Genomic DNA, 15,809 nt, shown 5'->3' on the forward strand with positions numbered 1-15,809 from the left:
GAGAAGTTTTTAAGTAGTGGGTTTTGGATTTGGAACCAGAACAGTCTGGGTCCAAATCTCATATGCTTTTTTTTCCCCCTTTTTTTTTTTTGTTAACATATAATGTACTATTTGCCCCAGGGACACAGGTCTGTGAATCATCAGTCTTACATATTCCACAAGACTCACCATAGCACATACCCTCCCCAATGTCCATCCCTCCACCACCCCATCCCTACCCCACCCCCCGCCCCCGCAACCCTCAGTCTGTTCCGTGATATTAAGAGTCTCTTATGGTTTGTCTCCCTCCCGATCCTACCTTGTTTCATTTTTTTCCTTCCCTACCCCCCAAGACCCTCTGCCCTGCCTCTCAAATTCCTCATATCAGAGAGATCATATGATAATTGTCTTTCTCTGATTGATTTATTTCATTCAGCATAATACCCTCTAGTTCCATCCATGTTGTCGCAAATGTTTCATTTCTTTTGATGGCTGCGTAGTATTCCATTGTATATATATATACCACATCTTCTTTATCCTTTCATCTGTTGATGGACATCTAGGTTCTTTCCATAGTTTGGCTATTGTGAACATTGCCGCTATAAACATTTGGGTGCACGTGCCCCTTCAGATCACTACCTTTGTATCTTTAGTGTAAATACCCAGTAGTGCAATTGCTGCGTCGTAGGGTAGCTCTATTTTCAACTTTTTGAGGAACCTCCATGTTGTTTTCCAGAGTGGAGGCACCAGCTTGCATTCCCACCAACAGTGTAGGAGGGTTCCCCTTTCTCTGCATCCTCGCCAGCATCTGCATTTCCTGACTTGTTAATTTTAGCCATTCCGACGGATGTGAGGTGGTATCTCATTGTGATTTTGATTTGTATTTCCCTGATGCCTAGTGATGTTGAGCACTTTTTCATGTGTTTGTTGGTCCTTTGGATGTTTTCTTTGCAAAAGTATCTGTTCATGTCTTCTGTCCATTTTTTGATTGGATTATTTGTTCTTTGGGTGTTGAGTTTGATACGTTCTTTATGGATTTTGGATACTAGCCCTTATACAACTGACAGAATCGGAGAAAATATTCGTATGTTTTTTTTAACCACACTGTGCACAAGTACACACATCCACATACTCATACAGAGTACATTGATTTTGCAACCTCTGCTTCAGGGAAAAGTTTGGTACAGCTTGGTCATCTTTGATCTTGGACATTCCGCAGTCACTGCTGCTTACAAAGACATAATGGTGGTTGACCAAAAGCCCTTCAGACACCTGGTGCTTTCTCACCCAGCAGGCAATAGTCTCCAGTCTGGCTGTACAGCTGGCTGCACATGTTGGTCTTCCTGCTGGGGCTTGAGAATCTCGGTTTGAATTGCTAGGGTCAGAAGTTTTGATAAAAACCAACAGGCCATGGGAGTGGAAATTGTCAATGGGCCAGGCTGGCTCCAGTGCTGGAGATGGGCCAGTATCTTGCCCCCTGGGTCACTTTTCATCTTCTTCTCCCTGTCTTTGCAGCCAACCTTGGTTTGAAACCCAGGGCAGTGGCTCTTGGGGTGCAGCCCATTTACCAGGGGCCTGTGCATTGCATCGCAACCATCGTGCGGACTGAGGGCCTGGCAGGGATGTACCGGGGCGTTGGTGCCATGCTCCTGAGGGATGTCCCAGGCTACTGCCTCTACTTCATCCCCTATGTGTTCCTGAATGAGTGGATCACACCTGAGACCTGCACAGGTCCCAGCCCCTGTGCCGTGTGGCTGGCCGGTGGCATGGCAGGTAAGGACAGCCGTACTGACCCCTGTCCCTGGGCTGACCCTTGTCCTGGGATGACTGGGAGGCCTATCATGCCCTTCTCAGCCCAGAAAAGGGCACAATTCATCTAGCCACTCATCCAACAATTCTTTATTCAGCACCTACTATGTGCCAGACCGAGTCAGTCAGAGGAAAGCCTGGGAATGGGGAATGGTCTCCCTCTATTTTGCCTCTCCTTTCCTCTGGATCTGTGGGAATGGCAAGTTCCTATTCAGGATTGTGGAACTTCCAGTCAGAAGATGTACTCTGACCCTTTCTTCTGTGTTAGGTATTACTGAGCTTTGAAGAGGAAATCTGTTATTGGGGTTCACTGTTTTTGAATGTTGACACAGCAAACCCTTTCTAAAGTGAGAATTTCATTAACTCTTTAAGGGAAGAATCAGTCTTCCCATTTTTCAGATGAGAAAACTGAGGTTCAGAGAGATTAAGTGACCAAGGGCACACAGCTAATTAAGACAGCATAGCAGGGACTCTGCAGTCAGCAAGATCCCAGTTCAAATCCTCTCTTCCTCATTTGGTGACCATGGGCTGGTTACTCACCCTCCCTATTCAGAAACCACACAGTATCCCCACTTCGTTTTGGGTAAAAATCCGTGTTCTTACAGTAGTTTTCAGTCCCTTTATGATCCAGTTGCCTGTTACCCTTCTGCAGTTTTTTTCTGCTCCTCTCCCCTTGCTTGCTCTGCTCCAGCCAGACTGGTCTCCTTGCTTCACCCTGACCATGCCTGGCTTCTCCCCACCTCAGGGCCTTTGCACTTGCTATACCTGCTGCCTGGATTTAGCAATATGTAGGTCATCAGGGGCTGTGACAAGACCCATTTTGGTGAAGAGAGGGGTGTAAACACTCAACTGAAGTGGGACTAGGAGAGAATGGGATGAAAGAAATTGGACAGTCTGAGGACACACAACATGTCTGAGGGGTTTAGCTGTGCTGTGATGGGAAAGCGTGGTATGCAGCTCTCTCCAGAGAAAGGTAGGGAAATCAAGAGAGGGATGCTTTTTAAAAAGACTGATAACACAGCATGTGTGATATTGATGGGAAAGATCTTCTGGAAAGAAGAAAATTGATATTCTTCTCCACTTCCCCCGCCCCCATATCACCATTATTAGCTATGCTCAAAACTCAGCAAACACATAAAAAAGCCCATTTCTTACCTGCCAAACACCAGTGTCCGCCCTCTGCCCTCATGTGTGTGAGGTCCGGCCTCTGCCAGATCCTAGTAAGTGCTTACTAAGCACTCGCTGGCTGAGAGGACAAGGCCCCTACCATTCTCGATTCTGGTGAGAGCAGGTTTGAGTGGCCCGGTAGGTAGACTACATTTTGTATTGCCCTTGCCCATGGGCTGAGGAACAGGAGAGTACACCCGGGAGTACATGGACAGACTCCAGGGGAAGCAGCCCCATTATCCGGCAGGAGGCAAGAGGGAAGGGAGGTGTGGAGGATTCCCAGAGGATCATGGGCAGGAGGCCATAGTGGCTGGAGGCTGGGATGGGCAGTGGTCCAGGACAGGCTAAGGCATCATTTGGGAGTCTCTGGACAGCAATTACTAAACTTTGCAAACCAGCTGCCCTGGACTTTGGCATCAGTTTGTTTTTCTCTTCCTGTCTAAGGACGTGCCAATTTTCATGTTTATACAATAACCTGGCATTGTTTTCCAAGAGTCCTTTAAAGTCACAGAAGTGCTCAAACTAGGGCACCTGAGCTTCTCCAGTGAGGATGATCTAGTGTTACATCATCCCGAGGCTTCAGTTTCAGATATTCAGAAAAGTGACCAGATCTGTAAAGACCTTCCTGCTCTTTCCAGTACTTGGCCCTTCGTTGGCAAGCAGCCTATCTGCAAGTGTTTGTTTAACTTCTCTGTATTCAGAGTCCCTTCTGTTTCTGGGGAGCTGCAAGCCTTCTGCCACAGCCTTTGCTCTGGGCTGTGGCCCTTGGTGCCCTGGAAAGGCACTGCCAAGGATTGGTGGGGCCTATTCTTGTCTCTCCAGTAAAAGCTGCCAATAAAGGCATCCGGACAAAGTGCTGGCTGTGGGCCTGGCACTGTGCTCAATGCTTTGTGTGCATCCATTTATTCATCCTAACGGGAACCTCGTAAAGGTCAGTACTGTAGGCCCAGAGGAGGAGACTTCTCTAAAGTTCCACAGTGACTGGTGAGGGAAGTTCAGGAATGGCCTTCACAGGTCCTGACTGAGCTCTTTCCATGTCCCCCAGAAGCCTGTTAAGCCTGTAAATGATGGGAAGGGGCAGGGAGCCACGTCCCCAACAGATCTCAACCAGCCAGTCCCTGACACCTGTTTGTCTCTCTCTTTACAGGAGCAATTTCTTGGGGGACAGCAACTCCTATGGATGTCGTGAAAAGTCGACTCCAAGCTGACGGGGTTTATTTAAACAAATACAAAGGTGTCCTGGATTGTATCTCCCAGAGTTACCAGAAGGAAGGTCTTAAAGTAAGCCCCACAGTGGTGACATGGGGTCATGTCAGTCCCGGGAAGGTGGGCCAGACATTTTGGGGGATATGAGATTACAGAGAGCGAAATCAGGAAACTGAAGTTCTGGCAGTTACCACATCAAGCCCTACTTAGGATCCTTGTCTCATCTAGTTCATGCCCCAGGTTGGAGGAAGAGACAGGCTCAGAGAGGGCTGGTAACCTACCTGAGGTCATGCAGCCGGTACATGGAAGAACCAGGACCTGGAGCCACATCTCCCTGTCACCAAAGCTTGCCTTCTCATCATCAGGAAAGGCTTGGAGGTACTTCCTCACTCAGTACTTGGTGCCTCATCCTCCAAGTAGGGGGTCCCAGAGCCACATTGGTCATCACATCTCACAATGTCTAGTCCCCTGGTCTGTCTTCTTCTCTCTCACCCCATTCGAGCCCACATCCTGTCACCTTTGGGCTCAGCTGTGGGGAAGCCTGCAACTTGGCCTTGCTTCCTTTCTCTTTCCTCTTCCCTGCACCCAAAGGGCTTGTCTAAATCCAAGCCCCTTCTGGTGTCTGAACTGTCCTAGGATGACAACCGGAATTCCAAGTTTGGCATCTAAAGCTATAAACAAAATCATCTCTGTCTATATTGCCACCTGTGATAACTCCTAGTATCCTCCAGAGAAACCGTCATGCATGTTCTACCTCCAGGGGGGCTCCTCCAGGTTTCTTGACTTCCCCCTTCAAGTCAGCAGACTCAAGTTAAAGTCAGCCTGGCTACTCATGAGGTGGGGGAGGTCCAGGCAAGCTGTTTCAACTCTGGGCCTCCATTTCTCCAAGGATAATCACCCCTACCATGAACAACAGGGATATTTGCTAGTAGGATTAAATTAGGCATCTAAGAAATACTTTAACTTCATGTATAACATATAGAGTGTATTTACAAAGAGTTAGGCATTGTTCTTGGCTTTACTATTAGTGTTAGTAGTTTCACTAGTGTTAATGTTACTACTGGATGCTGGACCTTTCTTCACATGGCTGCCTCATCCCCAGCCCTCCAGTCTTGGCTCACTATCCACTCCAGTACATCCAGACTCTCTCTCCTCTCTCTCTCTCTCTCTCTCTCTCTCTCTCTCTCTAACACACACACACACACACACACGCACACGCACACGCTGGCCAAGTCCTTTTTCTCCAGATGCTCCCAGACTGCAGCTGAGATAGGCTAGAGCCAGTCCATGGGCTGCTGAAGCTCCCACTGCCAGTACTGATGTCTCTCTGCCCAGCCCCTGATACACAGGCAGGCAGGACTCTTGCTTCCATCGGGATGTGCTCCTGGATCCCAGAACTCCCACAGAGGCACCTGTGTGAGTGGATGGATGCCCAATTTATGTTGTTGGGGTGGGGACAAGATAGGGACATTTTATACTGTCATTATGCTGATGTCACTCTCATCATTAATTCACCTTTACTGAGCTCTTTGTTTCTTCATACAGATTCAGGTTACTCTCTAGTGCTGTTTCGTTTTACCCTCCACAGCCCCTTTGAGCATTTCTTGCAGGGTAGACTGAGTGGTGATGAACTTCCTCGGCTTTTGTTTATCTGGGAGTAAACCTGGGAATAAGACCTTCAGTCTCAAGGCATAGTTTTCCTGGATACAGGATTCTTGACTGACATTTTTTCTTTTAGCTCTTTGGCTATGTTGGCCTGCCTGTTGACTTCTGGTCTCTAAAGTGTCTGATAAGTAATCTGCTATTAAACCTATTGAGGATTATTTCTATATAATGTGCTCCTTCTATCTTGCTGCTTTCAAAAGTTTGATTTTAATGTGTCTTGATGTGGGTTTCTTAGAGTTTATTTTACTTGGAGTCATTAAGTTTCTCTGATGTTTATAGTCCTGTCTTTCACCAAACTTGGGAAGTTTTTGGCTATTACTACTCCAGACATTCTCTGTCCTCTCCTCTCCTTTTGGGACTCCCATAATGTGTATATTTGTTTCCTTGACAGTTTCCCACAGATCCCCTAGGCTCTTTTCACTGTTTTTCAATTTTGTTTTTCTCAACTGCAGTAATTTCCATTGTCTTATTTTTAAGTTTGCTCATTCTTTTTTCTGCCTGCTCGAATATACCTTTGAATCCTTTTAGTGAATTTTTCATTCCAGTTACTGTGCTTTTCAGCTGAAGAATTTTTGTCTGGTTTCTTTCTAGATTTTTTATTTCATATTGATGTTTTCATTTTGTTCATGTATCATTTTCTGGACTTTCTTCATCTCTTCCTTTAGTTTTTCAAGTGTCTTTAAGATACTTCCAAAGTCTTTGTCAGCTTGATCTGCTGTCAGGTCTTTTTCAGGGACAGTTTCTCTTGATTTACTTTTTTCTTTGAATGGACCATACTTCCTTGTTTCGTTTTATGCCTTATTATTTTTTATTGAAGATTAGACTTTAATTATGAATTTAATTTAATTATGTGTTAATTCTGGAAATCAGATTTCTCCCCTCTTTCCCCAGTGTCTGGTGTGTTTTGTTATTGTTTTTGTTTATTGTTTCACTTTTCAGATTGTTGTAGGCTGTGTTTTTGCCAAAGATCAGCCCAAAGTGTAAATTTAAGGTCTTCTCAGTTCTTTTCTGAGCCTTTCTCTGGGAATGCATGGTCACTTTCCAACTTTCCCATACATGAAGTTGCTTTTGAATGTCCTAGTCTTTAACATCTAGCTTCCAAAAAGAAAAGAGAAAAAGGAAAGAGAAAAATGACAGGGGAAAGGGTCAATGGCCAGAGGAGGAAGGACTTGCCTCAGTGGGGGTAGAAGAAACAACCATGGCTACTTTCTTCTTTGCACGTCTGTGATCAGAAACAGCAATCAGTGATCAAAACACAGATCTCCAATATTTGCAACACATGGTCGTTATTGTCCTCTCTGGCTTCCACAAGCTGTGTGTGCAGCTTGCTCCTAGAGCATGTGTGCACCTGCTGCCACAGGTCTGGGGGTGGAGGATGGGTAGCTCCTACCTTGCTATGAGCTTAAATGTACTGAAATTAACCAGATTTACTGTCCAGACCTTCTTCTGGAAGTTGTAAGCCTTTAACAAGCCCCAGAATTCCAAAATAGTTACATCAGGTGGATTCTGTCAGTGCATCTCTTATCTAGGTAAGGAAGGAGACTGCTGGCATTTTCGATTCTGCCATCTCCCTAGAATTCTCACCTCACTTGTTTTTTGTATTATTTTAGTAGAGACACAGTTTGTGAAGTGTACAGAGGGACATGTGAGAAAGAGTCAAACAGGATGCTCTTTTATTTTATATATTCTTGTCTGCTCTTAATTAAAATATTAATGTGTCAAGTTACTCAAATTAATGTGTCAAAATATTAATGTGTCCTAATCCTATAAAGTCTACAGAGTCTTAATATATTGCTTATATTATTTCATCCAAAAATTATTGTGCTCTGTTAAGAACAAGGTCCTGGAAGGCAACTGAGGTCAGATGATTGATTTCTTAATCTCAGTAGCATTGGCCCATAGTTTATATTCAGAGACAGGTTTTAGATAGAAGTAGCAGTATTCAGCTTGGATTAACCACTCACTGACTGCGAGTCATTTTTAATTTTTTTATTAGTTGGTTTTAAAATAGATAATGTATGAACAAAGGAAGTTTCAAAAGGTAAAAGAGGATATAAGGCCGAATTGGCCCTCCTTGGTCTTCAATCTTCTCTCAAAGGCAATCACTGTTGTGAGTTTCTTCTAATGTATTCCAAAAACATTCATATTCTGTGCAAGTTTATATGTGGATAGTTATATTTATATATGTTTTTATATGTGTTTGCGCGTACACACAAAGAGAAACGTGACAGCAACGTCCCTCATAGCCCTGTACAGCTGGCTTGTCTCCAAGTCCTTCCCAGCAGCAGGAGGAATGGCTTTTCTGGGGGCCCAGTAGATGGCTCCTGTCACAGCTGGCTCTGCGGTGCATCCATTCCCAAACTGTTTGTACCATGGCACACTGAGGCAGGGTAAGCCAACCTGTCCCCACCTCCCTATGGAAGGAAAACTTAGTGGGAATAAAGATTGAGGAAGGAGTAGAATAATGGTGATTGTACCCAATCACTGCCAAGTTTGGCAGTTCTTTGTAACTCACTTCATGATTACTAGGAAAGCAGCCTTTTTGATAAAGGGAATTAGAAGTCTAGGACTTTGGGGGCATTCCCAAATCAAAAAAGAAGTCTGTTCTCTTCCTGCCGTGACATTCGTCATGGACTACTTGGGCCATTGCACACATTGCGAGAGTTACCATTGAGATCAGGAGGCCAGAAGAGGGAGTGGGTATCCTTCAGCTGCACGGAGGTGGCTGTTGGGAGGGGGTTTGTGACAGTGGCTTGAGACTGAACTTGAGACCAAGGAGAGGTGAGGAGGAACATTTGTATAAAGAGCCATTTCCTGAGGTAGCAGAGCCGGCTGCCATTTGGTTCTGCCATCTGGGGACCGGGGCTGTCCCGCCACTTTCAGAATCCCCCACTACCACCAACCTCAGCAAGACTCTTTAAGCTCAGAGACTGTTCCCTTTTCACAACAAGGAATTCGTTCATTCCATCCTCCCATTCATCCGTCCACTGGTTCATTTATAAGATTTATAAAGGGCCCACTGGGCCAAGGAAAGCACTAGATGCTGTGGGTTCTGAAGTGTAAATATTGGGGATTCAGATGTGTAGATGCTGGGGGTTCCAAGGTAAACCACACAGAGCTCTGCTGCCCTGACTGAGAGTAACAGGGATTCAGACAGATGATGGGTAGTTAGGGACAGTGTGATGGCAGAGATTCTGAGTGCACAGAAGACAGTGGGCCATGGTCCAGCTTGGGGTGGCCCTGGGAAAACTGCTAAAGGATACAGCCAGGCCTGGGGAACATTCCAGCAGATGGAACAGAAGACACCCAGTGGTGGAAGAGAGCTGGCTTCTTGGAGGAATGACAGGTTGTTAACTTGCCCAGAATTTCAGGTGTAAGAGGCTTCCCAGAGAAAGTGCAGGGCCCAAGCATAAGGGTCTTGGCAGGCCAGGGAAGGATGTAGACTTCCCTGGGAAGTGGGGAGCCATCGAGGCTTCATGAGGAGAGACCAGCTCTGGTAGTTTTGTGTTCCAAAAGCTCAGGGTAAAAGCCAACACGTCTGCACTTTGCCATCTCTGGGCCTCAGAGCAGAGAAGGCCAGGGCTGCTGGAAGGAGGTCATGTCTATATGTCTGGAGTGTTCTGTGGTTCCCATAGGGCCCAGCACTGTGGGAGAGGAGGGCCACACTCCAATCTAGGCCCTGCCTGGCTCGGCCTCACAGAGCAGAGCCAAGCGCAGGCCCACAAGGGAGTGTTTATGAGCACCCAGCATGGAATTTTCCTTTTGGAGCTCGGGCCAGTTCCTTGTTGTTATTCAGTCACTCTGGGTGAGCCTGGGGAATTCCAGAAAGGTTAGACATTAGATGCTACAAGTGTCCTGCTTGCCCCTTGACTGAATCAGTCCTGGGTTTAGCTGAGCCACTTGCTCCCTTTTGGGGATCCTTGTCCATCAACTCCTTTCCCTGTGAGGGTCAAGACTCCCCCCAAACCCACAAAGGCCATTCTCTGCCCATCATAACCAGGCTATGTCTTGCAGGCTGACACAGAGTACTAGGGGGCAGGAGCCTCGCCTGAAGGAAGACATCTTGCTGCCCTGGCCGGTGACAGTGGCCTGTACCTACCCTCACACCACAGTGCTTCACAGCCAAGAAGACTAGGGAAATGTACAAGGGCTGGATTTCTGCTTCTCCAAAATTCCCATACCAGCTCTATTTATTACACTTAGTAAATATACAGGAGTCAGCTAGGTATACATCATATTCCTGACACTTGCTGGATCATTTATGCTTGTGTAGTGTTTCCCTTAGATGTGTTGTCTCTTTGCAGGGAAGACATTCAAGGACAGGCTCTCCCCACCTCCCCCTACCCCAAAGCCCTGATCTATTGTCATCACATTCTAGACTATATTGTAATAATTCCCACATGGGGCTTATCTTTCCCTGGTAGGTTTTAAACCAGGCAAGGGCTGGAATCATATTACATTGATCAACTTCTACCCAGCACTGGGCAGGAAGATTCAGAGAGGGAGTGAGATATCTTATCATCTGCCCTTGCAACAGAAAGGATGGAAGACAGATACAGGGTTCTTGTATGAATGGCTAGTTAAGCAGGTCATCAATACAGGCCAGTACCCTCAGCACTCATACTGATGATTGAAGATTGACTGCCCCTCTGTATAAAGATGGCTACTGAGAACGAGAGTGAGGGGCCCATCAGCTTTCCAGGAATGCTGGCTGCATGGCAGGCCTGTACAAGAACTTTGAAAGCAGCATCTTGTTTATTCCTTCGGCAGCCATATTTGCTCAGTAGTATCATTACCCGCATTTTGCCATTGGGAAATTGAGTTCCAGAGACTTCGCCATTTGCCCAAGTAACATGGCTGTTAAATGCCAAAGCTGTGTCTCCGCTTCTTATCTACAGTCTTAAAAGTGTGGCCTGAGTTCTTCCCCACTCTGCCCCTTGGAGGACACCCAGTCAAAATGGTTGGTCCTGGGGCGCCTGGGTGGCTCAGTGGGTTAAGCCGCTGCCTTCGGCTCGGGTCATGATCTCAGGGTCCTGGGATCGAGTCCCGCATCGGGCTCTCTGCTCAGCAGGGAGCCTGCTTCCCTCTCTCTCTCTCTCTCTGCCTGCCTCTCCATCTACTTGTGGTTTCTCTCTGTCAGGTGAATGAATAAAATCTTTAAAAAAAAAGAAAGAAAGAAAAAAAAATGGTTGGTCCTGACTGGCTGCTCTGTCTACCATTGCAAAGTGAGGGCGGTGCAGAGCTGGGATATCCAGGTTCCAGAGAATTTGGTGCTTGCTTGCGTGTGTGTGTGTGTGTGTGTGTGTGTGTGTACACACGTGCAGGTGGGTATATACATGAGAAAGAGCAGCAATTAAGCAAGTGTATGTGGGTGTCTGTGATGAACAATTTGCCCACAGTATTTAGTGTATATGTACAAGGCTGGGCTGGAAAAGCCCGTCACAGGTGATGTGGGTCAAGGCAGAGGCATGACTGGGGCATCTGGGGTGGTTTTGGTTCACCAGGGTCCTTTGGGCTCTGTGGAGTCCAGCCTGGGACTAGTGGCCAACATCCCCAGTCCTTCTTCCATACCTCAGTGGTGGCCCTGCAGGGGGTCTGGATCAGTCCTCTGTGATAACGCTGCCTCCTGCCACAGGTGTTTTTCAGAGGCATCACGGTGAACACCGTGCGCGGCTTCCCCATGAGCGCCACCATGTTCCTTGGGTATGAGCTTTCACTGAAGGTGATCCGTGGGGACCACACCGTGCCCAGCCCCTGAGCACCAGGTCAGTGTCCTTCCTTCCCAGCCAGCTGCACCTCCCCGGGGCTTGACACACTCTGCTTTGCCATGAACACTTGACTTTCTGAAACCTCCCTGTCATTCATTTTTTTCCTAATCTCTGCCATTTCTGGGGCTACAATGGCTACAATTCTGTCATCAGAAGACCCTTCTGAAATGCCCACCTGTGGCTGGTAGTGAGCAGGTGCCCAGTAACTGAGATTGGCACAGAATTTACCTGTTGATAGTGGGCTCACCTATCTGTTTTCCCATCCAGTGGTGTCAGCAGCCCTCGGAGAGAAGTGTACTTCACTTTACTATACAAATTCAATGGGTTAGGCCCAGAAGTGAGGACTTAAACCACATTGTCCACTCTCTGTCACAGGCATCATCTCCCCACCTCCCTCCTGGACTCAGAGCATGAGTCTGAGAGCCACCAGTGGCTCCCAAAGCCCTGGAGGACAGCCTTTTCCCCAGGTCCCTGCCTCCTACTCCCTTTCTTTCTTCATCTCTCATTGCAAAAGATCACTGCAACCCAAGGGATCTAAAAAACGAAATCTGAGCAAGTGACTACCTTCGTCAAATGTCCTCAGTGGCTCCCCCATTGCCCTTTAGGTAAAGTTTTAGTCATCAACCCCGTCACCACCAGCATCCTGAAAATCACATTCTTACTCTTGCCTCTGGGTCTTTGCACAAACTCTCCCAACCTCACACCATCTTGTCACACCCCACTGCATCCCCCTTGTCCTTTACCAATTCTTCTTTGTCATCCAGGCTTTAGTCTACAAGTCTTTTCCTCCAGGAAGCCTGCCCTTATGCCTCAGCCAAGATGAGTTGTGCCTGCTGTAGGCTCTCCCCTGCAGCCCCTGCTCAGCCCCTACCACATCCCCTTGCATCATAACTGCCTGATGACTTTCCTCACTCCCCAGCCAGCGTGAAGGTCCTAGGGGAGCTGTGACTGTTTCTTCACGTCTCTATTGCTGGTGCCTCGCATGGAACCTGACCCGGAGACGGCCACTCAGAAACAGCATTGAGAAGATGGACAATCGACTTCCGGCATCCCCTCAGCTCCTTCTCTTCTCTTCCTCCCTGTTTCTTCTTCTCTGGCTCCACAGTGGTAACTGCAGACCTGAGAAGACAAAGGGAAATGAGTCCGTGAATTTTCTAGTCAACAAGAAACCATTTTGCTTTGGCCTTGGTGACTGCAAATTTTGTCAAGAAGGATGGCCTTCGTCAGAAAGGTCTAGCAAACCTCCCTGCTGTTGACCCTGAGGCAGCAAAGACCTGCTGGCTTGTGTGAATGGTGCCAGACCCTAGACCCAGGGGAAGGGCATGATGGATGAGGCCGAAAAGACTGAGCCCAGGACAAGCCCTGGAACGGCGGCTTTATATCAAATGCTTTAGCTTTTCACTAAAGCACCCACATTCACGGCTCTCTTGACTCTTCGCCCTCTCTTACAAAAGGAAAAGGGGAGTCACACATTTTGCATACTTAAACATCTTGTATGAAGCACTACTGTCCTTGGGTTTTGTCTGGGGCAAGGCAGAGGAATAGTCTGGTTCTCAAAGCTGTGCTCAGATACTGGCCACTCTCCCTGTGACCAGAAGAGAGTGGCTTTCTAAAAAAAATCCTGTAATAAAATCAGTGCCTCTTTACTATAGAAAAACAAAACAACAACAACAGAAAATATAAACAGAAAAAAATAAAACCCCTATTTTATGCACTATTTTACTACTCGTTCTTCCTATTTAAGAGCTTAGGACCGTCTTTCTATGTGGTTAAATATTCAGCAGCAGGGTGGCTTGAGAGCCAAGATCTGGCAGCTCCTGGAGAGGTGGACGCTTGCGTGAGCTGTCACGCCCAACCACTTGTCACCACCCTGTTGATTAACTACTTCAGGAGGAAGGAAGAAGTTTCTAGTAGGCCAAATTCTGATGGTCCTGGATTTGGCCTTTCAGAGCAGTGACCACCCCAGTTGGAAGCTCCTCTTTCTGAAAGTCCTTTCCTGGGACAACGAGGTACAGGTAGGGGCTGGCCTTGGCCTACAGGCGTGGAACAGGAGGCTGTGGCTCTCTGGTGGAAGAGAAGGATCCCCATTGACCTTTTGGGAGCCTCATCCTGACCTCATCATCTCACCCAAGGAGTTACAGCTTCCGAGGCCCTTTATCAAGCCCTGGATTTGAATTTACCAAGTAGCTCCGAGTTCATGCCCAAGTCAAGCTCTAGGTGACGGCAGCGTCCAGTCTCTGAAGGCGTGGGAACCAGTGGCTCCTTCGGGAGTCCAGACTGGGGTCGGGGTGAGAGGTGATCCATATTAGAGAGCCACAGAGCCCCCACGGTCCCTGCAAGGGGGTGGGAGGGTGACTTTCTTGTGTCCCTGGATGTAGGTGGTGGAAGGGCTGGGACTGTTTCCAGTGTCTGCAGGGAGCAGAGTCCAACCCGCAACTCCTACAGCCTCCTTCCAACGAGCAGAGGCAGAGTTCTCCTTCACCCCCCACCAGCTCCCATGGAGGAAGAACGTTTACTTTTCATTCATCCTCTCCATTATTTGTCCCCCAGGATTACACATACGAGTGACCCAAGGACTGTGTGAAACCCAGTGAATGCCACTTGAGGTGGTGCTTTGGGATGTGGTTCGTTTTATCTGTTCACAGGGAGATACCAGACTACCATGAAAAGAAGTCGAGTCCCAGCCTGGGTCAGCAGTCAGCTCTTCAGCTTGTTGGAAGCCCACAATGCCAGCTGGGCCATCCGCTACCCACAGACCAGGATCCGCTGTCCCAGAAGCTTCCTGGAATAATTCTGGTCTACCTCCTGCTGTGACCTTCTTGCTCCAAACCTCACTGATCTACTTTCAATTCCTAGGAAATTCAATTTCAAGGAAAGAAGATATATTCTTCTTGTAATATCTTTTTTTGAACATTTAGGAATAACCCAGACCATCTCTTCGCCCTTCACATCTATTCTCCTGGTGATCCTCTGCCCATGGTTGCTTCACAGAAATGATTTTCTCAGTGGGTTGTTGACCCTTAGATCTTGCTGACTGATAACCTGGTTAGGTTAAGGCTATTTTTTTCATCCTTTCCCCCCAGAGCCAATGTCACCTGACCACAGCCTCATTGTGCTACTGTTGAAGGCAACCATCTAGAAACCCATGGGAGTGAATTTACTGAAGAGAAAGAAGGCCTCCTCTCCACTTATGCTGTGGGCTGGGTGGGTGCTCAGCCATTGGCGCTGAGAAGACCTCAGAATCCCTTCTTTCCCTGATCTGAGTACTCCGTTCCTTACCTCCTGGCTGGGGCCCCTCAGCAGCTGCCTGCGAAGGGAGCAGTGGACTGCTGACTGACACCAGCTAATTCCAATCTGCCCTGGCGCTGGGTCCAAAGCAGGGTAACGTCAACCCTGCCCGTGTGCCTGCTGTGTGTTCACTGGGAGTTCGAGGAGGAGCTCCCTGGTCTCCACATTGTCAGATAAAAACACTGAAAACCTCTTCAGGTCATTTCTGAATCCAGTGTTTCTGCCAGGCTTCTCGTGGCCCAGGTGGGCAGGAAGGGCGCCACCTGGGTGGCAGGCGCTGGTAAGGCACTTCGGAGGCCGTGGTGCTGAGCGCGCTGGGATGGGCATTCTCCGGGCCTTTTTGTCACATGGAGAACGAAACATAATAAAATATTTTGTCCACAGTCTGGTTTCCAGGATGGTTTCATTATTCTGAGTTTCCCTCTTGCTAGAATCACATGGGAAGGCCACTGCTCTTTGGCTGTCCTGTGGCATGGATCCATGACGTCACTGTCACTTCTGTGCCCACAATAGGCATCCCTAATCAGTCAGAGAGCCTTTTCCTGATGCGCTAAATGCCACCTGAGAATCCCCAGTGTAGGGCCCTGGGTGGCCACCACCAGCCTGCAGAGCTGGCATACAGATTAATTGCCATTCTTAGCTTAAATCCCGGTGGGGGAAATATCCTTAGATTATTTTCCTTTCCCCTTTCCCCTTCCTTGATCTCTCTTTTCCCTCCTGCAGCACTACAGAAAAGAAAAAAGAAAAAAATATATTTGTATCAGTCACTCAAAGGGTCTCTAAGCTGAGGAACTGCAGAATCGCCACTTGGTGGCAGCAAAGGTCAACAGAACCATCCACAGATGTCAGCTTCTGGTAGCTTGTGACCAGGGTCCTCCACGGTGAGAGTATCTGAGTCCCACTTCTCTTCGTGTTTTTGAGATCTCA

The 15,809-nt window shown here is 47.7% G+C and overlaps 1 protein-coding gene across 6 annotated transcripts in view; it reads left to right on the plus strand.

Annotated features, from left to right (window-relative positions):
* SLC25A48 (solute carrier family 25 member 48) overlaps positions 1-15,259 on the plus strand; it is a 42,400-nt gene extending 27,141 nt beyond the window's left edge. The window contains exons 5-8 of one of the 6 annotated variants that reach the window (XM_059417611.1): positions 1,495-1,752; positions 4,103-4,236; positions 11,462-11,591; positions 12,514-15,259. In XM_059417611.1, coding sequence (XP_059273594.1) covers positions 1,495-1,752; positions 4,103-4,236; positions 11,462-11,584 — 515 coding nt within the window. In that variant the 3' untranslated portion in view covers positions 11,585-11,591; positions 12,514-15,259. The remainder of the gene's footprint in view (positions 1-1,494; positions 1,753-4,102; positions 4,237-11,461; positions 11,592-12,513) is intronic. The other 5 variants (XM_059417612.1, XM_059417614.1, XR_009407467.1 and 2 more) reach the window with 5 other exon arrangements.
* The last annotated feature ends 550 nt before the right edge of the window (positions 15,260-15,809 follow it).

This window comes from Mustela nigripes, chromosome 12 (assembly GCF_022355385.1).
Source record: "Mustela nigripes isolate SB6536 chromosome 12, MUSNIG.SB6536, whole genome shotgun sequence".
Lineage (NCBI taxonomy): Eukaryota > Metazoa > Chordata > Mammalia > Carnivora > Mustelidae > Mustela > Mustela nigripes.